The 25,916-nt window shown below is 48.3% G+C and overlaps 1 protein-coding gene across 1 annotated transcript in view; it reads left to right on the forward strand.

Moving 5' to 3' along the window:
- Positions 1 to 25,916, forward strand: part of ANKRD13A (ankyrin repeat domain 13A) — a 464,307-nt gene that overhangs the window by 350,993 nt on the left and 87,398 nt on the right. Inside the window, exon 14 of the mRNA XM_086943131.1 lies at positions 25,241 to 25,305. Within this exon, the coding sequence (XP_086799257.1) occupies positions 25,241 to 25,305 (65 nt within the window). The remainder of the gene's footprint in view (positions 1 to 25,240; positions 25,306 to 25,916) is intronic.

Consider the following 25,916-nt stretch of genomic DNA (forward strand, 5'->3'; position numbering starts at 1 on the left):
CAGGGATCGGCGCTCAGCCCGTCCCTATTCAATCTTTATGTCCAGCCTCTCGCTGAAATAGCAAAAGAATGGGACCTGACGCTGGTGTCGTACGCCGACGACACCCAGCTGGTCATCTCCCTGACTGAAGGCCCCTCGATCTCAGCGGCGAGATTCAAGAACGGATTAGATGCAGTTGCACGCTGGATGTCACACAACTGCCTCCAGTTGAACGCTGGCAAAACAGAGGTGTTGCTCCTAGGTAAAAATCCCGACTACTGGACTGAACACTGGTGGCCGTCTGCACTGGGCCCCATCCCCCCCCCCCAAAACCGTGGTAAAAAACCTTGGTGTCTGGGTGGACGCATCTCTCAACTTCCAGACCCACACTAAGAAACTGGCTGCCACCTGTGTGGGCCTGCTGAGGAGCCTTCATCCGATTCTTGGCTTTTTTGACCACCATACGCGCCAACTGATAGTCCAATCTACCATCTTGGCTCGACTGGACTACGCCAATGTCCTTTTTCTTGGCCTTAACAAAGCTGAGATGGCGCGGCTACAACGCATACAAAACTCTGCTGCCAGGGCAGTTGTAGGCCTCCCTCGTAGGTGCTCTGCAAGAAACACCATCCAGAAACTACACTGGCTGCGTATGGAAGCCCGAGTTCAGTTTAAAGCCCTTACTACTGTTTTTAAAATTCTCAAGACTGACTGTCCTGGTCTCTTGCGTCCACTCCGAGAGCCTTACATCCCTCAGCGGGCCCTACGCTCCTCGGGTCAAAACTTGGTTGTTATCCCACGTATAAAGCTAAGCAGAATAGGCGGCCGCTCTTTCAGAGTCTTGGGGGCAAGGCTCTGGAACTCCCTGCCACCCCACATTCGCTCCATGACCAACCTGCTGGCCTTTCGCAAAGCGATCAAAACCCTTCTATTTTCCCCATCATAATCTCCTCCAGTCCTTCCTTTCCTCACCCTCCCTCAGGTTATCGTTATGGTTCAGCGCCGGGACGCCTCGTTGCTGGGGCAGCTGTTCGCGCTCAATAAAACTTAATAACATAACATAACATAACAGGGAGAACAACTGTGCCCAAAGTCTGGCTGGGTAGGTGACGGTCAGGGGATGAACTAAGGCCGATCTCCTCAATAGCTGAACAGAGCAGCTCCACCGGGCGTCGGACGTAGTGCTCGACTCTGCTGTCAGGATGGAGATCAGGAGTATAGTTAAAGATTGTCATTGTGCGTTGATTAGTTGGTGGTCGCTTCCACCCCTCGTTCACCTCTGCTCCATCGCAGCCTCTTTGCTCTGTTTACTCTGCCCCGGGGTCCCAACAGGCGCCCCGGTCCCAGGCATATTCTCTACCTAGTGACGGTAGCAGCGAAGAATTGAGAGAGCTTGTTATTTGTGGCTCTTTTGGGTGGCATTAGGTGAGCGCCGTACGGTCAGCCACCGGCCGCCCTTTGTTCTACTTGAATCGAAGGCGCTTTCTCCAAAGGGGTGTTGGGCCCTCTGTTGGTGTCGCTCCGTTTCCTGGGGCCCCCACGACTCAGGACTCCTCCTCCTCGATGTTCCCTAAGTGTTGGGCATCGTTAATTTTGAGAAAATTGTTCTAAGTTCTAATACACGCACCTAAAGTAGTGAGGCGCCAGAGGACTCTCGGTAGTAAAGTGGCCAGAAAGGGTATACCCTAAACTAACAACTAAGCAATGTCTTCTGAGAAAACTTCCTGGGGCGGGGCCAGTGAAGGGGAAAGACGGCTGCGTGGCCTCTGCCCTCCCTACAAACACTTCAAATCCGGCAGGAGATCCTCCTTCAACAACAAGAGGAAGTAAAAGTGAAGGGAACATAAAAGTGACTTCATGGTACTGGACAAATTATTTGAACCAGAAGTGCACGGCTCCCGACTTGATTCATCTTTAGCTGTTTGAACTCCATTAGAATAGTCATCAACAATGTTTCATGAATTCCTTTAGGAATATTAGTTACATGTAGAGAAATTGGTGAAATTATTTGAGTTAGTGAACCTTATGATTGGTCTAGTAGTTGTATTTGTTAGCTAAGAGGTATTTGCACACCATATGTTGCTGTCTTATCTTGAGTTTAACATATATTTTTTATTCTCAGAGGGAATTGCACGTTAGCTTATCCCCTCTTCCAAAGCACATAGGGGTCAGATGGATGACTGCTTCTAATGATTGCAAACTGAAATATCGGCCCGTTTGCAACTGCTAAAAAGCTGTTTGTATATACCAACCCTATTTTACGAGTTGCTAACCTATTACTGACTCGCAAAATAGGGTGTTCGAGGCATATGAGCTGCAGATCGTACACTATGCATTAGATCGCCACCTGGTGTTGGGCTCGGATGATTGCAGATTGTTGTCTTCTTGGAGAAGTCTTTGTAGTCACGATATAGGTGACTCCTCCCTTGGACAATACTGCGCATGGGCATCGGCTCCATCCTTAGATTGTTTTTTTCCGCCACTGGGTTCGGATGAAAGTTTCTCCGCTCCGGCTAGAAAAACTTTTTCAGCAACTTCAAAGCGCAAAAACTTCTTATAACTAATATCGACATCGAATATACAACTTTCGACGCCATCGAATCGATTCCGGTTCATCGTCGCGGGCCGCTGGGCCTATCGACGCCGTGCGGCCTACACCACATGGAAAGAACTCCGTTCAAGAAATGCCCTGTATGCCGAGCAAAATTTCCACATAGCGATCATCACGAGGTCTGCAACGTCTGTCTATCGCCGGAGCACGACGAGTCAACCTGCACAGCTTGTGCGTCCTTCCGATCGAAAAAGACCATCCGGGTTCGGAGGGCCCGTCGACACAAAATGAGGAGATCAGCCCCAGCACCGGAGAATATCTTCGACAACGAGGTTCCGCTCGTTCCGGAAGAGGATTCGCCTGATCTCCAGATCATATCAGAGGCAGAGGACTCGGGTGACTCCATTCCATCACGTCAACCCGTGAATACTTCTGCCCCTGCACCACATGCACTGCCCAAGCCAAAGGCGAAGGTCAGCACTCCGCCCAAGAGGCCCAGTCGAGACCGAGTACCTCCTCCTAAAGCCCAGCCTTCGAGCTCGGCTACGAGGAAAACAACTACGCCTTCAGGTGCTTCAGAACCCAGCAAACCACACGTGCTGATTCCACCACCTCCATCAGCACCAAAGCCAAAAGACCCTTCGGCACCGAAAGCGGAAGACCCTTCGACACCGAAAGAGAAAGATCCTTCGGCACCGAAAGCGAAAGATCCTTCGACACCGAAACCTAAAGAGGTACAAGTACCGAAAGAAGCTCCGGCTCCGACGCCGTCCACTTCCAAAACTAAAGCGGGAAAGCCAGCGCCCGACGCCACAAAGTCGATGAGGCCAGCTTCCACTCCGAAGACTCCCGCTTCGGTGCCAACACGCACAAAGCCTGATTCGGAGGTTCCTAAGCCCTCGGACACGCCTGCCAAGCCGAAAACAACACCTTTGGCTCCGAGAACTTTGCCACAGGACACTGTAACACCTCCCAAGGCAAAACGCCAAAAACAACCTCTGTCGGAACCGAAAAAGTCCACGACTAAGAAGGTTGTAGAGGAAGAAGAACTGTTTAGACCAGATCCTAAACAAAAGAAGATCTACATAAATCCAAAGACTGGACATGTAGGGGCTATACCTCATAAAAAGAGACCAGCAGAAACACCACCTCCATCTGTGGTTCCTGCCAAAAAGAAGGACTGTGCAACTTCTCCTATGCACCCTCCCTCTCCTGTATCTCCTTCCTCTCCTGTCCCTCCTTACTTATCACCTCAAATCTCACATTCACCACAGACTGATGAGGAGTATGACTTGGATGGTGGGGAGGATCCACATGCAGACCCAAATACATATCCTTTAGATGAGGATATCTATACTTTTCCACCACATATTGTGCCTGATGTCCCTGATCCACAGTTATACCTGTCAAAGCCTTCTCCTTCAGAAGACAGCATTGGTTTTAATCACGTCTTACACAGAGCTGCTCTCTACCACAATGTCACAATGCATTCTGATGACATTGAAGAGGATTTTCTGTTAGATACATTTGAGCCATCACACAGATCTACTCAAATTCTTCCCATGATCAAAGGAGTTATTAACCATGCTCCAGAAATATTCAAAGATCCTGTACGCACTAGGGTACTAAATCCAAGAATAGAAAAGAAATATAGGACTGCACTCTCTGATCCAACCTATATTAAAGGACACCCTCCATTAGACTCTTTAGTGGTGTCCAATGCAAGAAAACAAGCGAATTCTCAGACTTCTGGTGAAACGCCCCCACCTGACAAGGAATCCAAAGTTATTGATGCGTCAGGTAAAAGAATAGCTGCACAGGCTACAAATATATGGCGTATTGCAAATACGCAAGCCCTTCTCTCACGTTATGACAGGGCTCATTACGACCAATTAGAGACACTACTACAACACCTTCCAGATCAATATAAAGATCAGGCAACAGAGCTCATACAAGAAGGCAAATTAATTTTGAATGCCTCAATAAAATGTCCCCTAGATGTCGCAGACACAGCTGCTAGAGATGTAAATACTAGTGTCATACTCAGAAGAAATGCGTGGTTGCGCATTTCAGGGTTCAAACAAGAGGTGCAAACCACAATTTTGAACCAGCCTTTTAACCAAAACCAATTATTTGGCCCAGAAGTAGACACTACACTGGAGAAAATGAAAAAAACCACAGACACTGCAAAGCCAATGGGAGCGCTACAGTCCACACAGAATAGAGGTTCTTTTTGTCGCTCATTTTATAGAGGAGGCTCCAAACAAACTGGAGCAGACACAACAACATCTTTCAAGACGCAAACACAAACATCCTCTAACAAAGGGTATTTTAGAGGAGGATACAGGGGCAATAATAACAAGGGAAGAGGTCGCGGTAACAACAACAAACGCTCCTCCTCCACAACTAAACCGTGATTTCCCTCTGCTCCCCCAACAGCATTCCACTCCTTTGGGGGGCAGATTAACATCGTTACTGCCGGTCTGGAACTCCATCACAATGGACCGGTGGGTGAGACAGATTATCCAACATGGCTACTGCCTAGAACTTACAGCATCCCCCCCAAAGATACCACCCAGGCAGCGTCCTATGTCTACAGATCACCTGACTCTGCTTCAACAAGAAGTTCTAGCACTTCTACAAAAAGATGCTATTCAACTAGTCTCATTAGAAGAACAAGGAACAGGGGTTTACTCGCTGTATTTTCTAATTCCCAAAAAGGACGGGACGCTGAGACCAATTCTCGACCTCAGGCCCCTCAATCATTACATACAATCAGATCATTTTCATATGATCACTCTGCAACAAGTGCTCCCACTACTGCAACAAGGCGATTTCCTTTCAACACTTGACCTGAAGGACGCCTATTTTCACATCCCAATACATCCTGCTCACATGAAGTACCTACGGTTTGTAATATAAGGACAACACTATCAGTTCAAAGTCCTTCTATTTGGTGTCACAACAGCACCACAGGTGTTCACAAAGTGCTTAGCAGTAGTAGCAGCACATCTCAGAAGACAACAGATACACGTCTTCCCTTATCTGGACGATTGGCTCATAAAAGCCAAGTCATTCCACCAATGTGTACAACAGACTCAGCAGACAATTTAACTGTTGCACAACTTAGGGTTTACGATCAACTACACAAAATCACACCTAGAGCCTTCGCACGTGCATCAGTATCTAGGAGCTAACATAAACACATCTACAGCTCTAGTGTATCCCAGTCCAGCCAGGATACAGAGCATTCAAGCCTTAGTCTCCACTTTCCAACACCAACAGCCTGTCCAAGCAAGAATGTTCATGAGATTAATAGGCATGATGGCATCTTGCATATTCATAGTACCACATGCAAGACTGCAAATGCGTCCATTACAAGAATGTCTGGCACAACAGTGGAATCAGGCTCCGGGTCAGCTCACAGACCTGGTGTTTGTAGACAGCCGTACGCATCCCTCTCTGCAATGGTGAAACACCAAAACCTGGACAAGAGGATGGCCATTCCTCGAGCCTGGTCCACAGATAGTGCTCACAACAGACGCATCCCTCACAGGATGGGGAGCCCATCTCTCACTCTCCATACTACTCAAGGTCGATGGAACAACCAACAAAAGCTGTTCCATATCAACCATCTAGAGCTGCTAGATGGCAAAGATATTCTTTGCACTCAAAACTTTTCAACTTCAAGTACAAAACAAAGCAGTCTTAATCCGGACGGACAATATGACAACAATGTACTATATACAAAAACAGGAGGGACACACTCTCTGCAACTGTCCCAGCTCGCACAGAACATTTGGAGATGGGCCATTCCTCTGAACATATATCTGTTAGCGGAACTCCTTCCAGGGGTTCACAATCAGATAGCGGATCTATTAAGTCGGTACTCACAACAGATTCACGAATGGGAACTACATCCACAAGTTCTTCAGCCATTCTTCCAACGGTGGGGGCACCCACACATAGACCTGTTTGCCACCCACGAAAATGTAAAATGCCCAATCTTCGCCGCCAGGTTCCCACACCCACACCCAGGGTCCGAGGGCAATGCAATATGGATGAACTGGTCAGGCAGATTTGCGTACGCTTTTCCGCCTATCCCCCTCATTCCAATAGTGGTGCGCAAGCTCAAACAACAGTCTCTCAAGCTCATACTAGTAGCTCCCACATGGGCACGCCAGCCGTGGTTCACCACACTACTACACCTCTCTCTGGTTCCACATCAAAAGTTACCGCTCACACACTCGCTGTTAACACAGAACCATGGAGAAATCAGACACCCATACCCAAACCAACTGAATTTGGCGATCTGGCTCCTGAAGTCTTAGAGTTTGGTTATCTCAACCTACCACCAGACTGCATGAATATCATTTAACCCCTTCTGTGCTCATGACGAGCTCAGCTCGTCATGAGGCACAGTGCTCCTGTGCTCATGATGAGCGCCCATTTCTATTATGGCCCAGCACAGGAGAAAATCATCTCAAGCAGCCAAGGTGTTAAGAGGCTAGGAGACCTACTACCAGAGCGTGTTATGCCGCTAAATGGAAAAGATTTGCAATTTATTGCAAACATAATCAAATTGATCCACTAGATGCTTCCATCCAAAATATAATTTGTTACCTTTTACATCTACAAAGGTCTAATTTGGCATACTCTTCCATACGCCTACATCTTGCTGCAATTGCAGCCTATTTACAAAACAGGCAGCACCTGTCTCTTTTTAGGGTACCTGCAATTAAAGCATTTATGGAAGGATTAAAGAGAATAATCCCTCCCAGGCTGCCAAGTTCTCCTGTATGGAACCTAAAGCTTGACCTTACGAGACTCATGGGACCCCCTTTTGAGCCTCTACATAAATGTGAACTGTAATTTCTCACATGGAAAACTGCTTTCCTTGTTGCTATCACCTCTCTCAGAAGAGTAAGTGAAATACAAGCGTTCACTATACAAGAACCATTTTTTCAAATACATCCTTGTATTTCTCAGTGGTTGAGTGGTTCTCAGATCTAATCCAAAATTTATCCCAAAGGTTATCTCACCTTTTCACCTAAACCAATCTGCAGAGTTACCTGTGTTTTTCCAAAACCCAGACTCTATAGCAGAAAGGGCCTTACACATGTTAGATGTTAAAAGAGCTCTGCTATACTACATAGATAGGACTAAATCCTTTAGAAAGACAAAAAATTGTTTGTATCTTTCTCTCCTCCACACAAAGGCAACCCTATCTCTAAAGGTGGGATTGCCAGGTGAATTGTAAAGTGTATACAGATATGCTATCAAAAAGCTAAACGCACACTAACAGTTCCTCCTAGAGCACACTCCACTCACAAACTAGGAGCCTCTATGGCTTTCTTAGGAAATATACCATTGGAGGACATATGTTAAGCAGCAACATGGTCTACACCACACACCTTCACTAAACACTATTGTATTGATGTGCAGGCCAAGCAGCAAGCTGCAGTAGGCCAGGCTGTCCTTAGAACACTATTTCAGACTACTGCAATGGATATAAGCGACCACCGCTAGGGGAGACACTGCTGCACAATCGATGCATAGTGTACGATCTGCAGCTCATATGCCTCGAACGGAAAATGCTATTTACCAGTATGCATCTGTTCTTGGCATGTAGAGCTGCAGATTCGTACACTCCCTCCCGCCTCCCCGGACTTGTATCCATTCCAGTTCTCATCTTACTTAGATGCACACGCATGGACATCCCTTTTTTTCTCTTCACTTATACTAACTCCATCATTTCCCATCATGGCGAAAAACAATCTAAAGATGGAGCCGATGTCCATGCGCAGTATTGTCCAAGGGAGGAGTCACCTATATCGTGACTACAAAGACTTCTCCAAGAAGACAACAATCTGCAATCATCCGAGCCCAACACCAGGTGGCAATCTAATGCATAGTGTACGAATCTGGAGCTCTACATGCCAAGAACAGATGCATACTGGTACGTTGCATTTTCCTTGCTAGTCGGTATTAGGAAGGGTGTTTCCAGGGCATCCTTATCCTAATAGCTAATCGCAGAGTCGCAAACGCGATGGGGTCCTCATGGAACCCCTTCCGTTTTGTAAATGTGGGCCCCAACATTTTTTTAAAGTAGGCAGTGGTCTCATGGACCACTGCCTACTCTTAAAAAATGAAAAGGAAACTTTTCATTTTTCTTTTTTAAATGCATCTTATTTTGTTTTAAGGAAAACGGGCTGCATTTTCACAAACTTTTTTTTGCATTATTTAAATAGCAATCACAGACATAGTGGCCTGGCACCATCCCTGTAAGAACAAAGTTTGCAAAATGCAACCTCCCTCATGAATATTGATGAGGCATGTCATTTGAGCCCCCATTAGGAATCACTACATTTGTCTGAGACAAATTAGGACATCTCATTATGCGAGTCCCTAATTGCGAGTTGCTAAAAATTGCAGTTAGAGAATCGTATAATGAAATGGTCATACATCTGGCCCAAAGAGGCTGGAGTGATTCACTGCAGGAGGGTTTGGCACTTTCTTCTTTGTGCTGCCCGTGTGGTCCTTTTTTGCTGCATAATCTTGCTTCAGCCTCCGCTGCTGCTGAATTGATACTAGATGATTACTGGTGCACCCTCATTCCTCCTACAGTTGCCTTTCCCTCCCTATCATTTTCTGACACCTCAGGAGAGTCTGCCTGTGGCCGAAAGACACCACAAGAAGACGCAGAGCAAAAGCCTCCGCTCTCGACAAGAACATCAAGACCCTGGCCCTCTGCAGCCACCACAGAACTGTCAATGTCCTTTCCCACACCATTACCGCTGGGAGACTCAAGTGTGTGTAGCTTAGGGAGGTCACGATAGAGCTACACACAGAAGCGTGGACTCCGAGAGAATGGAGATTTAACATTTGGCAGCAGAAAATCCTGGAGCAAGGACCATTTGATTTATGATTTGATTTGATTTATTGTCTTATATAGCGCTTGAATCACCCTCTGGGGGGTATCTCAGCGCTCAAGAGATACAGCAGGAGCAGCGGCAGTGGGCTACACTGAAAACAGAGCAGTTTTTAGAGTTTTCCTAAATTTCGGATTGGTCCGGACATTGCATTAAGGCAAGAGGGAGTTGATTCCATATGTGTGGGGCTTGGTAAGAGAAAGACTTGCCTCCAGTTCTTGCCTTTTTTTATTCTGGGGATTTTGAGAAGAGATTTAGAGCTTGAGCGCAGAGCCTGATGTGGGGTGTAGTGGTGGAGCATCTCCGCCAGGTAGGAGGGTCCATTTCCCCATATTACAATATATAATTACCCATACTGGGGAGCTTACAAAGATAAACCACTGCCAGCTATGCTACAGAAACTGAGAGTTTGCCTGCTGCTTCCCCATTAACGATAAGCTTAATTCAAGCAACAAAATCAGTGATTTCAGACTCTAAAAGGAACACAGATGCTTACATCACTTCAAGGGAGAGCTTAGATCTTCAGAGAAGAGGGGATACACATCCTGACAACCCTTTTGGACAACCTTGCCAGCAAACATTTCGGAGTAGCAGATACCAAGGAGGGCAGGCATAAAAAGTATCCAGTATTTGCCACTGTTGGAGTTCCCTCATTAAGAAGGTCTGAAGCATGTGAACTCTAAGGGAAACTATTCTGGGATTTCAAAGATGCCCATTAATTACACATGCAACGTGTATCTCAGTTGCCGGAACTTCAAAATACTTTATCTTTTCTGCTCCGGATTCTGCAGATATATCAATGAATGTTCTTCGGTTTTCATATGTATCCCCTCACCCAACCCTCTGATTACCTTCTTTATCTATTATTTAAATCACTTTAGTTTCTTAAACAGATGGAGGTAGAAGGTCAGCTAAAAGTGGTCCTTACCTTTCAAGCATATCTTCTTCCTTCCAAACAGAAATTATTGCACATATCTCGCTCGGTCCCTGTGTATGAAGTCAGTATCGACTGGATAGTACCTAGGAAGTTATTTATTCACCACTGATACTCTTAAATATTTTTTTTATATCAGGTGAATTGGAACCCATTCCCTTCTCGGTGGCCTATTTTTTGTTTACCAAGTTGGTGGTGCCGTACCTCAAGCTTAGTGAGTAAAAAAGAAGGCACAGATACGGGGGTAATGAAAAAGACAAGTTACAGACATGGCACTCAAATTTTCTAGGAGCATTTGCTCATACCTTGTACACATTTGCCTATTAAAGCCAGACTTATTGGCTTTTCATCTTCAAGTTAGCATGGGGAGGGTGAGGGTTCTTTGACATCAGGTTTTTGAAAGGAATGAAGATGCAGATAATTTAAAAGGGTTACAAATGTGTAGTTGAGGTTTCGTTATGAAAATCAGGCACAGGATGGAACCCTTACAGTTAAAAGGGAAGGTGTAATATAGCGCTTCTACTATGAATATTCATGTATTGGTACCCAATAGAAAGGATTTGAGAAAAAATGTGTGGGTGTCTTCATCTTTTTCCCATTATAGGTGGATATCACCTAGCACAATCTGACTGCAAGAGGAGGTGAGTTGATTAGTGCTGCTTCAAGAAAGCTAGCAATAACATACTTTTGTTATAAGATGTTCAACCTCAGTGGGTTATATGTTGTGCTTGTAATCCCCACTGTGAGGCAGGGCAACGGAGAGTTGTTTATTGAGTTTATAATTCGTGTGTGTTTAATAGACTCCTTGAATATAACAGCCATTCTTCCCCCTCCCTCTTTTTCTACTTTATTGAGGTGTAGAATGTTGAATCCTAGTGGTACAATATTAGTATTGCGGATGAAAAGATGCAGGTTTCCTTGAGTGCAATAGAGGAAATTCACAATCTTGCATGAAGGGAGATGTAAAGTTGCATTAGAAATCGCAGTTTGCAGACTTGATGTGATAAGTAAGAAATGGACCACATTTTTAAGGGAAGTGATTCTACTGAGGTTGCTGGGGCAGCTTGATGTTTAGGTGCATTTAGGGTATATATCTCTTGAGATTATGTTGATAGTAATGTATTGATAGACCTGTGATCAGTGAGTTTTCGGTATGTAGGTTGTGTTTGAGATAACGTGTATGGAAAAAAGCAGTAAAACATTCAGGTTGTTGTGCGTGTGGGCTGTTCAGGAGTAGGTTTGTCAAATGAGGTGTAAGGTGAAGGATCTGGGGCAAGGAACATGGATTAGGGGAGTAGATCCTCAAAGGAGAATACTTGCAATAGAGATGGCGAGTATGAGATGCATACTTTGTCACCTCATACAAGTGATCAAGTTTATTTAATGTCATTCAGTTCATATTTAGGCATAGATAAGCGATTTGTTCTCTAGTCAACAACGTGGCTTAAATGACGTCCAAAGTAAGTAATTGTACGTCTGTTGTGAGTCATGCCTATGGATGATTCAGTCATTCTATGGAGAGTCACTTTCTGTTCTGCTGTTTTTGGGTAACCTGTCCGGACCCGGTGGTTGGTTGACTTAGGAAGGCCAAATTGAAGGGAAATTGTGGCTACCAACAGAGCTATGTGTGTGATTCTTGACATAATTTAGTCTGTTACTATAGAAGCAGCTTTATTCCAGTTTATGGTCCCGATTACCTTGATGTATGCTGTCTGGTTTAATTCCAGAAGGTGGCATGGGTGTTAATTGGGTTTAGGGTAGAGTTAAGGAAGGTGAGCTAGTGGTGATGTAGTGAGGGGAGATAGGCATACTATCAGCTTTAACATCCCTTGCAATGGTAGAATGCTTTCAGGGTATCTAACAATGTGATGAAGATATCGGGATTGATATCTAAGGATTTGGTCAAGTCACTTCCAGTTTTAATATTGTGATATGTGGCTATCATTTCTGGTAATAGTCGGTGACTATGATATTTGTCACTGATTAAGGTTTCCGGGGTGGCTGTCCTGTCTCAGTGGTTGTAATATTTGAAAGTAGATTTTTGTATGCCGGGGGTAATATACAGCTGGGGTATTGGTAGATGCACCCAGAATCTAACCTGATATGTAGCTGTCTATGCTTTAGGCTTGGTGAACAGAATAAGATCACAGGAAAAACATATAGGCCATGGAAAGCAGGTTCATTATGAAACAGACACACTATGAACTCCAAGGTAACAGCACAAAGAGGAAATATGATAGTGAGATGTCAAATTAGGCATAGAAGGTGTTCAACTGCATGGCTTTACATTTGGTTGAAAGCACATGGAGATTCAACATCACTCTTGAGCAAAGTCTGGATAAACCTTAGGAGCACTGATCTCATTTATGTGCTATATTGCCCTTTGTGCAGCATTCACAAGATTGTGGAGATAATTTTAGATGGAAAAATAAATTTAGAGTCACCAATCTCATTCAGTTGCGCAAGCATATTTAGGTGCAAAGTCAGCAGTAGTGTGGTATCACATTTAGGTGCAAAAGCAACCCGTACAGAGAGGAAATAAGGAACTAAAAAGTCATGTTGTATGTCTGTATGTAAGAGGTGTGCATGAATATGACATCACATTTAGGTGCAACATCACGAATGTGTGCAAAATCACCATAATATGGCATTGTGGTATCACTTTTTTTTAATTATTTTTTTTTATTGCAGATACATAGGAAATGATCACCAAACAGGCAGTAATCCCGCTATTCTCCGGTTGTAGTGCACAATAGAGTCTGTAAATCAACACACAGCCATTTAGCCCACAACCCGAAGGTCGGGCGGCAAATATCGTTAAAGCGCTGGAAACACAAACTCATAAACAAGTGTGGGCATCCGTTGAGAGTTCCGCTTATCTGCTTTTCTTTTTCTTTTTCCCCCCTCCCTTTCCACCCCGATAAACAAACCAACCGTTTGCATTTTTATCCTTTTAACTCCTGAGAACATGTATAATACAGCCATGTCTTTGTCAAGCAAAAAGCCCCACTGCCCCCCCCCCCACCCACCTCCCGCACATCCCAGCAGAGGTTAGGAGCTTCTCACCAATAGTCAATTGTACATGTAGTACTCAGTGGCCGATACCCCTATTGGGCATCGTCTCTCGAGCTCGGGGAGCTCTGCCTAGTTGATACACCTTGGCCATACGTAACCGGCAGGCCTCATAGTCCTCCATCCAAACCATGGTAATGCCTCCACTTGCCCCATATTCTTCTGAATTTCTTCGGGCACCCCCTCGCCTTATACGTAACCCTCTCGGCCGCCATGTACAGATCCATTCCCCTCCTCCATTCTCCTTGTCGAGGGGTACTTGGCGCTCCCCAGTTCTTAGCTATGTAATGTAAATTGTAATGTAAATTGATACTTGTATAGCGCACTACTCACCCGCAAGGGTCTCAAGGCGCTTGTACGAATACCGCTGTGGAACCCGTCCTGGCTTTCCCTGTGAGGCGTCCACTCCTGGGCACCCCCAAGGTGGAGGCCAGGCATCCTTAGCGTTGTGGGGGCCGTTGTGGATGATAAGCAAGCTATTGCCCAGAGTTGCAGAGTGGGACTCCATGATTGGAATAGGCACCGAGGCAAGAATTATCAGGTCCGTGGAATTTTTGAGCCCAAGATCCGCCAAGGCGGGGAATTGAACCCTGGTCCCGGGCTAGACCTCTGCATCAGGGTCTGCCGCTCTAATCATTGAGCCACACTTCTCCACTTGGCTACTACTAGCGCTAGGGCTAAAAAGATCAGCAGGGGACGGGTCAGGTCCACATCATTTGACATCCCTAGGAGTATGAGCTTCGGGTCCATCGGGATCTCCAGTTCCAGTACCTCCCCCAATTCAGTAGTGACCTCCCCCCAGTAGGTTTGTATATGGGGGCAGGACCACAGTATATGTAAGAAATCCCCAGGTGTCATCCCACAGCGCAGACAACTAGGGTCAGCCACTCTTCCCATCCCAAAGAGCTTCTGCCTGTCAAATTATGCCCTGTGTAAGATTTTGAATTGTATCAGGCGGAGTCCTGATTTGATGGCTACCTCTCTAGGGTGCATCAGCACTATCCCCCAGTCTACGTCGTCCATCGCTCCCACTTCTTTCTCCCAAGTAGTGCGGAGTCCAATCAACCTATCTGGCTTGTTATTCATGATCGTTTTGTATGTCAGGGAGACAGCCTTTTCAGGGATCTTTTCCTGCAATAAGCAGCCCTCCAGGGGCGCGTATTCAGGAAGCGCGTCCTGCAATGCCCTCTCTGCCCGCCAGGAATGCCTGAATTGTATGTATTTGAAAAATTGGGGCGGTGCAGTCCAAATTCCGTTTGCAGGGACTGGAATGACTTAAAGGTCCCGCTTTTAATCACATCTCCCAGGGAGGAGATGCCGATATCATCCCATCCACGGAAGCCTTTTAACTTACTGAGTTCCTTCAGCTATGCGCAGTCCCAGATCGGGGTCTGTCTCGAGGGCCTATGAGTCCACCCTACAGCTTTCGAGGCTTTTTGCCAGGCCCCCAGTGTGAGTCTGGTAGCCGGTAGCAGTTTGTTTCGTCCCCTCCCCTCGTAGATGTAGTGTATGCAGCTATGTGCGTCCATATTGTGTCTTTCTAGTGCGTAGGTGGGATGCTCAGCCGGTGCGTGGATCCAGTCATTGATGGGGGCTAGATGTTCCGCCCAGTAGTAGGCCTCTAGATCAGGTAAAGAAATTCCCCCATCATATTGGTGCCTCTGCAGGGTTGCCAATGCCACCCTGGGGTGCTTCCCTACCCACAAGAAGGACCTCAGTTCCGCATGCACCTCCAAGAAAAACCTGCGCGGCAACGGGAGATATTCGTTTTGGAATGCATAGAGGAATCTCGGCAGGGAGACCATCTTGAACATGGCCGCCCGTCCAAGAAGTGTCAGAGGGAGCAACTGCCATCTGCCTGCGTCCAACTTAAAGTTAGTAAGCACACGAAGAATATTGCGGTCGTAGGCTATTGTCCTGTCTGTTGTTATGAATACCCCTAGGTACGTGAAACCTACGGTAGTCGTCTGCAGTCTGTCCGGTAGTTCAGGCCATTCCGCCCGTCCCCTAGGGTCATAGAGCGTTGACTTATGCCAATTAATTCGATATCCCGATCTGGACCCATACTGGTCCAGCTCCCGAAAGAGCGCTGGAATAGTAGTCTCCGGCTTTGTCACATAGAGCAGCACATCGTCTGCATAGAGGGACAGTTTTTCCTCCTGCCCTCCTGCCTGACCCAGCCGGAAACCCGACACCTCAGGGTTTTGCCTAATCGCGCACGCCGCAACCTCAATAGTCAGGGCAAACAGAAGGGGAGACAGGGGGCATCCCTGTCGGGTTCCCCTCTGTATGGGAAAGGCCTTGGACATCGCCCCGTTGACCCTGACTCGCGCGACAGGGCCCGAGTAAAGGAGTCGCACCCTACTTCTGAACTTGGGCCCAAACCCTAGATATTCTAAGACTCCCTCCAAGAAGGGCCAATGTACGGCATCATACGCCTTCTCAGCGTCCAGGGACAGGAACCAGTGAGGTTCCGTCCTCTCCTCCACTTCACACAACCAATTATGCGCCCTACGCAGATTGTATCTAGTTGCCCTCTCCGGAATGAAACCTGTCTGGTCCATGTGGACCAGTTGTGGAATAACTCGTCGTAAGCGCAGAGCCAAGATCGTGGCATATAGCTTAGCCTCCACATTCAGGAGGGAGATGGGGCGGTAGGACGCACAGTCATCTGGAGGTTTTCCTGCTTTGTGGATTGGGACAATTGTGGCCTGTCTGAGGTCTAGAGGAAAATGGCCCTCCTTTTCAGCATCCTCAAATAGTCCCAGAAGGTGCTTGTTTAAGAGGTCCGCCGCTTTCTTAAAGAACTCCGCGGGGAAGCCATTGGGTCCCGGGGCCTTACCCGGTCGGAGTTTCGTAAGTGCTATTCTAACCTCTTCTAATGTGATGTCTACTTCTAGGTCCTCGCGGTCTGCGTCTTCAAGCTTAGGGATCTCAATACTTGTCATATAGGACAGTGCGTCCTCCTTGGTCCCTAGGTCACGTGCTTCATAGAAGGCCCCATAGTAGTCAGCAAAGGCATCCGCTATCTCGTCATCGGCGCATGCCCACGCCATCGGACCCGTCCTGACTCTCTCAACCCATCGCTCGTCCTTCTCTTTTCTACTCAGCCACGCCAGGAGCTTTCCAGACTTATCTCCCACATCATAAATTCGATGTAGGGTAGCCAGTGCCTGCGTCTTCGCTTCCCCGGTTACCGCCTGACGGTATTTGGCCTGAGCGTCCACCAGGCGTCTCAGGGTCCCTGGGTCTTTAGTCCAGAGATGCTCCGTCTCCAGTTGCACTATTTGTGTTTCCAGCGCCAGAATCTCCACCTGTTCCTTCCTTTTGGCGTCCGCCAGCCGACAGTGTGCCCTATCACGGAGTACCAATTTGAGTGCTTCCCACAGGACCACCCTGGAGTCCACTGTTCCGATATTGTCCTCCAGATATACCTTAAGATCGGCTCGTAATCCCCTTAGGAGCTCTGAGTTCTGCAGATCCCAGCTCGAAAGCCGAGGAATGTGAGGCCCGGTCCGCCTCCTCCTGCCCAGAGACAGCACCAGTGGCGAGTGGTCAGACATCCCTCTAGCACAGTATTCCGCCGAATCCGACGTCTGAAGCATCTGTCTCAGCATAAAGATATAGTCAAGTCGTGAATAGACTTTGTGAGCTCCCGAGAAGTAGGAGAACGTCGGGTGTAGCCACCTCCATACGTCTAGAAGGCCCAAGGTAGTCATTGTTCTGGCTAACGGAGTCAGGGTCGTTGGGCGGTCGCGGTCCCCGGTTCTGTCCAACGGCGGGCTCATGACATCGTTAAAGTCTCCGCCAACGATCTGTACCGTGTCCGATGTGTTAAGTATTATGTACGTTATACCCCGAAGCGTAATGTCTGTAGTTTGGGTGGTGCGTAAGTCGAAATAAGTGTGTATTCCCTTCGTCCCAACGTCCCCCGAACCCCTACAGATGTGCCATTTGGATCGGTCCAGACTTTCGCTACTCTCATTGGTGGACACTTCTTTATCAGTATCGCAACCCCTCTTGAGCCTGAGGTAAACCCAGCGTGAGCCAAGACTGTGTACTGCCCCCTCGCCAAGAACGCACACTGCGTGCCCTTCAGGTGTGTCTCCTGTAGGAGTACCACATCCGCCCCAGAGCGTTTTATGTAGTTTCTGACCAGACCTCTCTTAATCCTACATCCAAGGCCATTAACATTCCAGGTCATCACCTTAAGGTTATCCCCATGTGGCCTGTTTCTCTCCGGGGTCCCCATAGCTGTCTTGGTACATTCTCCGTAGTGGACCCCCGGCGTCACGCACCAGTAGAGGCTCTGAGGTGTAGAATACTGCCTATCTCGTGTGCCAAGGAATTCCAAGAGGCAAAGGAAAGTTGCTGGTGGTGTATGGTGGTGAGCGTGCGTGCCTGCCTGACATGTGACGACATTACTCATATTGCCCATCCCCCTTCTCCTCCCCATCCGCCCGCCCCCTCCCATCAACCCCTCCCCGCCCCCACCCCAACAAAGCCAACTGAACAGTGCCAGCCAAACCAAACTCCTCCCCCCTCCCCCCACCCAACCTCCCTCCCCTTTCAGTCCCATCCCTTTCTGAGGCGGAACTGTCAGTAGGAGAGGGTCTGTCACCCTCCCAGAGGTCCCCCTCCCTGTCAACCTACGTCAACCAGGTCAATGCAAAACATGTAATACATTCCCAACATACCAACTACCTGAGTCAAAGTTAAGGAATATGTGCATAGGAAAGTCAGTAACCAATACAAATAATAGGTGTATGGAGGGTGCATCAACGTGCGTGTCTCCGCCGCGTCGAGCTGCAATCTCTGCTGCCCTATAGTCCCCTGTTTACGACCGTGAGTCCTGTGTGTCCGGTCTGGGGTCAGTCGTGTGCCCGATGCATCCTGCTCCATCTCCCAGATCGCTTTCTCCAGAGGGTGGACGGAGCGTGCTCCTCCCTCCTCTCCTTCCGATGAGTGCACTTCTGAGTCTTCTCGCTCGTCTCCTTCCGATCTGGCAGTGTTGTCCAGGCATCTGAACCTGGATCCCGTTGCGCCGCTCCTGCCGGGTGAGGCCGATTTCCCTCGCCGTCCGTCAGTCGGGCCTCCTCCTGGGTAGGGCGTCAGTGGTATCCGCCTCTTATTTCTTTGGGCCCTCTGTCGTTGGGGCCTCGGCCGTTCCCACTGCGCACCGCTCGTAGTCGGCCTGCCTGGTCCTTCTCTCCTGGTGTTGTTCTCCTGCCTATGGAATATGGGTCGTTCCTCCAGCCACTGCCAGGCATCTTCCGGGTGATTAAAGAAGTGCGCTTTGTCCTTATAGATTACCTTTAGTTTTGCCGGGAAGAGCAGCATATAGGTAATGTTCATGTCTCTCAGTTTTGCTTTATTATTATTATTATGTTTCTTATATAGCGCCAGAATCGACCCCCGAAGGGGTATCTCCGCGCTTGCCTTGGGAACCCGTCCTGGTTTTTCCCTGTGAGATAGCCCCTACAGGGCATCCCCAAGGTGAAAGCCAGGCATCCCGCCGCGGGGGGCCGTTGTGGAGATTAAGCAAGCTTAATGCCCAGAGTTGCAGAGTGTGAACCCATGATTAGGTCAGGCACCGAAGCGAGAATTATCGAGTCCGTGGACATTTGAGCTCAACACCCTGCCGCGTCGGTAATTGAACCCTGGTCCCGGGTCTGACCTCTGCTTCAGGGTCTGCCTGCTCTAACCAGTGAGCCACACTTCTCCACTGCGTCAAAGGAGCGGCGTTGTTTCTGTACTTCCTGGATGTATTCCGGGAAAATGATAATATTTGTGTTCTCAACGCGTATCTCTCCCATCTTTCTAGATTCTCGTAGTATCAGATCCCGGTCCGCGAAGTTGAGAAAGCGGGTGATGACAGGCCGGGGTCTCGCACCCTCCGGTGGTCTTGCCAGCAGGGCCCTATGCGCCCTTTCAATGATGAAGCACGTCGAGAACTGCGCCGCCGGGAAGGTTGTTGTGATCCAGGAGCGGAGAAAATCTGCCATGTCCGCCCCCTCGATTCCCTCTCTAAAACCAACAAAGCGTAGGTTGTTGCGTCGCGCCCTGTTTTCTGCATCATCCACCTTCCACAGTAGCTGGCGGTGCGAGGCCTGGAGTTCCGCCATGTCTCTCCTCCGGGTGGTGATCGAGTCTTCCGCCTCTCCTATTCGCGTCTCTGCCGTAGTCACCCTTTAGTTCAACTTCCGAAAATCCTGCCGCAGTAGCGTCACTTCTGACCCAACTTCACCGATTTTTACCTCCAGGGCCGCCCGCGATTCCTGAATATCCGCCCTTGAAGCCTGGATGGCCGCCATCAGCAAATCTGTGTCCGAGCGCCCGCCGGGCTCCGCAGGCGCGGTCTCAGTGGGTTGCCTTGGCGCTGCAAAGTTATCCATTGGGCCCTGTTTGGGCGGTTTGGCAATCGTCTCTCTCTTCCCCATGGTTGTCGATGGTGAATGGCGAGTCTCCCGTGGAGCTGACACCCCGCACCACCTTCACTTAATGTCCGTGGCCTCGGGTTCCAGTGCCTCGTGCCTGCAGCCTCCCACCACTCCCCGGATCCTTCAGGACCAAGTGGCGTTTCCGTTAGAATGCAGTGCTTCTCAGCCTTTCCAGGGCCCCACCCGCCTCCACAGGCAACAACACGGGCAGGCCCAGCGCTTGATAAAGTAAATTTCCGGCCTTCACCTATCCGCTGCTCCTTGCCGGCCCTGGAGTATTAGTCAGGGAGTGTGGTCCGTGATTCTGGCCAGGCGTCTAGGCCTCCCTCCCCTCCTCTCCTGACTCTGCCTGCAGGCAATCGCGTGTCTAGGGCGAGACCGACTATCAGTGTGTCCAGGCCTTCTGTAGGTGATGCGTCGTCCCTGGGGGCAATCCCACTCACCCCCGGGTCCCAGCGCTGGCTCCCAGGGCAGGGCGAGGGCCGGGGGGGGGATTGGGGGTATGTCACAGAGCACGATCCAAGAAGCAGGCCTCTCCCGCGCCCGTCACGCATAAGCAGTCTAGGCGCTCTCAGCTTAAGGGGCTACGTGTCACTCACCCTGTATAGCTGCCGGAGATGCCGTCCCGCCTGGGGGTCACAGCGCTGGGCGCCTCTAGCGTGTTCCCGCGGGCGGTCTCGCCACCCGGTCTGCTGTCCCGGCGCAAACCGCCTCCGTCCGCGAGCCACACTGCGTCCCGGGGATCCCAGGGTCCGAGTCGGCGCCCTTGACGGGACTCCTCCCACCTCAAGAGTTCCACGTTCCAAGACCCGGGCCGCCTACACACCTTACCGGGGGTCCCCCGGTCCGCCGCAGGCACTCTGCAGTTGTCTCTTCTCGTGTCGGGGGGGGGTCTCCGCGGCTCTCGCGTCTCCAGGCCGTTCCCTACTGTTTCACGCCGCCGCCATCTTGGTGTTCTCGGCCGGGCCGGGTCAGTCTCTGCTTCGGTGGTTTCGGGGTGATTGCGCTGTTAAATCCAGCGGTTGTTTCGCCCAGGGAGATACGGCCCCTGTTCAAGTGCCGTAGAGTCGAAGCGGGGTGTCAGGGCATTAGTTTTGAGTCTGATTCCGTGCAGCTCGACCGGAGCTGCGGTAGAGCACGTCCTAGCCGGCCATACTGCTGGCCACGCCCCCTTGTGGTATCACTTTTAGGAGCAAAATCATCACAGTTAGATGCAAAATACATTATGGTCCTAAATGATTCTTGGTGCAACATCATCACAAGTAAGAGACATTTTTCGGAGCACAAATGTCATTTAGGAGAAAAAATACAGTTAGTGTACAGTATAAACAGGTCAGACCACAAATGTGCCTCTTTTGAAGTGCACAGGTGCTCTACTTCTCCGTACATGTGGTTGCACTGAATAGCACTCTTTGGGCATCTAAGACGGACACATCGTAAAGCATGTAGTTGCTTTTTTTTATTGCTTACTTACCTCCCAAAGTAATGTGTGGCAATGTGGTCCCTGCGCCTTCTGCGCCCCTTCTCTCCTCTCATCTGTAGGCTGCTGAACAGTTGGCCCAGGATCTTCATCCTCTGAATCCAAGTCTGAAAGCTCGATGTGTAGGCCTCTCCTGGTGGCAATATTGTGTAGGATGGCACATGTTGCTACTATCTTACATGCAATTTCTGGAACATATTATAACGCATCTCTACTCTTGTGTAGGCACCGGAAACAAGCTTTCAGTAGGTCAAATGTCCGCTCAATCACACTTGTGCTGCGACGATGTGCAATATTATATTACCGTTCATTTTGAGAGATGGGTGAAAGGTATGGTGTCAGAAACCATGGACATAGGGAATACGCACAATCTATGACCTGGAAGACATACATTAACGTGAGCCTACAAAAGATTTTGCAAGAAAACTCCCTAAATATATCTGTATTTACATTGCTTTCCATCATCAAACTCCTCTCTTTCCAGCCATCTGCATAATCCACTGTGCCTAAACATGAAGTAGTCATTGGTGCTTCCTGGATATTGTGACACAATATCAGGTATTATATGGTGGGAATTACATACAACTTGAGTATTGTTCCTGAAAAGATATTGGAATGAGGACATATTGGCACATGTGTCCCATCTAAACATCCTATGACGTGGAGAAATTTAGCAATCCAGTAAAAGTGCAATTTGGTACTTTGCATTTCCTGGCCATTCCTGTGTAGGTATTTGTGGCAGTGGATTTAGAGTAGCATGCGAACTAGAAATACACGGAAGAAATGTGAATGTGAAAGTGCACTCTGAGACACTCCTTCCTCAACAGCAACAGCAATCACACCCTGGTAACTGCCAGAGGTAGGTGTAACAAGCACAACACCTGAACCTGAGTGGGGATAGATTTGCTGCACAGACTACTGCTTTTTAGATCTGGCTTTAAACGGGCAATACTCTCCAATGTAACCTTGCTACTTAGCCTGTATTGGTCATATATTTATTCCTCATATATTTATTCCTCTGTTTGTTGAAAAACGGTCAGCCTGACTCTAAAAATCCTGTCTTGTCTATGCCTCCTCCTCTCCTGAGCAGCCAGCATTTGCATACTCTTTGCAATCTCGTACAGCGCAGCCATTGTAGAAAGCCTGCTTTTATCTGACTCTTCAGCATTTTGCAATTTTGCAATTTGCAAAATAATCGCGTAATCAGCTGTGGAGCATGATGACAGCAATATTTATCTGTTTGGCCACTAAAAAAGGCCTCTGTCAGACTGCAAAAAAAGTTGTGCCATCTGATTGGCAGCCTTCACACATGTCACTACGTGGCGCTTTGCAGCTGTAATAGCTGCTTCCTTTAGCTGCTTTCTTTCTCCAGCTGCTTCAGGAATCATGTCGATGGGCCCTGAGGGACATCAGTTCAGAGCTTGCATTCTCAGCTGGGTGCCCCTCACAGAACAAAGGGGAAACAATTCTTTTGAAAGCAAGATGGGAAAACGTAAGTATTGCTGGTAAATTTCAAGTGCAAATGGGCCTTTTTGTGACAAGTCGCTATTTGCGACTATCTTTAACATACCGTTTGCGAATCGCAATAAGGGATTTCTTGATTGCGATTAACTAGTTTAGGTCGCAAAAAATATCGACTTGCAGTACAGTTACATCGCAAATGTTGGTTTGCAAATGGCTTTAGTAAATCTCAAAAAGCCATTTTTCCATTTGCAAACCACTTTTTGCGACAGATTTGCTAGTCACAATTTCTTTGTACAGAATGGGGTTTGGGGGCACATTGCCTCACAGTCCCAGCACAGTTCGCCCCTTTGCATCCTGGTAAATGCAGTACACAGTTCAAACTTCAAATGTAGCTGGAGTTTTGCACCAAAGTTGGTACAGACATTGATGTATATCTCTAGAAACGTGTTTCTGGGTTGAACCCTTCTTCAGTAGATAGCAGCAGTTTTAAAGAGCAAAGAAAAATCATCTGGGGTTGCTGGAAATGCTGCCAAGTTCCTCTCAGGTCACAGTACCACTCACATGCACAAAGGTGCATCTCCAAAGCTCGTCAGCTTGCTGGCTCAAGGGAGTCTTTTAAACAGAATGGGGGTTGGGAGCACACTGCCTCACAGTCCCAGCACAGTTCGCCCCTTTGCATCCTGGTAAATGCAGTAAACAGTTCAAACTTACTTCAAAAGTAGCTGGAGTTTTTCACCAAAGTTAGTGCAGACATTGCTGTATATCTCTAGACATGTGTTTCTGGGTTGTGCACTTCATCAGTAGAGAGCAGCAGTTTTAGAGAGCAAAGAAAAATTATCTGGGGTTGCTGGAAATGCTGCCAAGTTCCTCTCTGGTCACAGTACCACTCACAGGCACACAGGTGCATCTCCAAAGCTCGTCAGCTTGCTGGCTCAAGGGAGCCTTTTAAACAGAATGGGGGTTGGGAGCACACTGCCTCACAGTCCCAGAACAGTTCACCCCTTTGCATTCTGGTAAATGCAGTACACAGTTCAAACTTACTTCAAAAGTAGCTGGAGTTTTTCACCAAAGTTGGTGCAGACATTGCTGTATATCTCTAGACACGTGTGGAGGTGTTCAGCGGAGTTGAGGGAGGAAGGCAACGTCTGGGGCGGAGGTGTCGAGCAGGTCCCAGAGCTCAAAGGCCTGTTTGCGTGCGGAGCGGGTGTTGAGTAGGATGCATCGAAGGTGGTTGGGTCCGGTCCATGGAGGCTTGGTGGTTCTGTTGCAGGTGAAGTTGCAGGTGTGGCAGGAGAAGGGTCAGTGGGTGCGTTTCGGGGCGGCCTGGAAGTAGCGGTGGTCTCGGCTGGTGTTGTGAGCGTGAAGGGTGTTGGCGTCGTATCAGAGTCTGGCCTTGTGGAGTGCGCGGGGTCCAGGGGTCCTGGCCCTGGGTGCGGTACAGGCGCAGATGGGCTTGCCTTTGGCGCGCAATCGGCGCGCTCGCTGCTCGCGTCCGAGCGGCGGCCGCCATATAAGGAGTGGAGGGAGGGAGCGGCAGCTGGGAGGCGCGAGAGGGGCGGGGAGGGGGCGTGGCCTCAGGGGCAGCGATGAAAAAAAGGAGCTGGAAGAAGAGCAAAAAATGAGGGTCAGGGGGGGTTACTAGAGCGAAGAGGGGAGAAAATAAGTCACAGAAAATAAAGAAAGAGGTGAAAAATAAGGCAAAAGAATTAAAAAATGCAGGAGAGCCAGAATACAGAGCCAAGAATCAGACAGAGTGCAGGGTCTGACCCGGGTCACGGAGGTGATCCGAGGCAGGCAGCGGGCGCGATCACGCACAGCAAAGGAGCAGGCACTTGGCGGTGGAGCTGTCCGGCAGAAGGGGGGGTGACCTGACATGCAGGCAGGGTCAGAGGTCACTCACAGGTGCACACAGGTGCATCTCTAAAGCTCTTGAGCTTGCTGGCTCAAGGGAGCCTTTTAAACAGAATGGGGGTTGGGAGCACACTGCCTCACAGACCCAGCACAGTTCGCCCCTTTGCATCCTGGTAAATGCAGTACACAGTTCGAACTTACTTCAAAAGTAGCGGGAGTCTTTCACCAAAGTTGGTGCAGACATTACTGTATATCTCTAGACACGTGTTTCTGGGTTGAGCCCTTCATCAGTAGAGAGCAGCAGTTTTAGAGAGCAAAGTTAGAAATAAAATTGTACCTCTGGCCTGTAGAATATAATAGTCACTGTGTGCCATTCCTAAATGCAATTCTGGGATAGTTTTCCCTTGATTAACAGACTGAAAAATAATTCATCTAATGTTTTTGCCAGATTTGTTGGCAGCAGTGGTTACTGCTAAAATGAAGGTCTTAAGTGGCAGTCTTTCTAATAACAAAATGTTTTTGAACTATCTCTTTCAGAATGTGTCCGATGTCCATTCCAATGGAACAGTCACTCATCAAGCATTTGACGAACAGTATGAAAGGTAATATTCAGAGGCTTGTCTGAATGTGGATGCTTGTACAGATGATGATTCAGGAGCACTGATGAACTGTAGTCCTGTGTAAAGGCTCTGATTTTTCACTTCGGTCACACTCATGGTTTCATTCGTTGACACGTCCCAAATTTTCTTTATTGCTTGGCGGAGAGATCTGCATCAATATTACCCGTGGTTAATAAAGGCATGGTGTCAAGTGTATGCAGTGTGGGAGGAAAACTAGTAAGGTGGCAAAAAGGGCGAGCAGTGTGGGCCAGAGCAGCAGCAAAGAAGCCTTCTTTATCTTTAATGTGAGACAGATAAATCCCTGTAACCTTCCCCCCCATTGAATAACGTTAGAAATGGTAAATATATGAACTTACCTATATTGTGGGTTAGGAAAATAAATTGCATAGTCAGTACTGTTGACAAGGACATAAGTGTATGAATGGATTACTGTGACCACAGAATATGGTGCTGCTGATCATGGTTCTTGGCCCAGGCTACTCTGCTCTTTTTTAAAGATTTTTTTTTTAATTGATTTTCGTTTCAAAGAACATTCCGTCACCTCTGTCGAAACATCTCGGGTGCCACACGCTTTTTGCATTGAACATCAACCA

Source organism: Lissotriton vulgaris, chromosome 11, assembly GCF_964263255.1.
Source record: "Lissotriton vulgaris chromosome 11, aLisVul1.2, whole genome shotgun sequence".
NCBI classification, from domain to species: Eukaryota; Metazoa; Chordata; class Amphibia; order Caudata; family Salamandridae; genus Lissotriton; species Lissotriton vulgaris.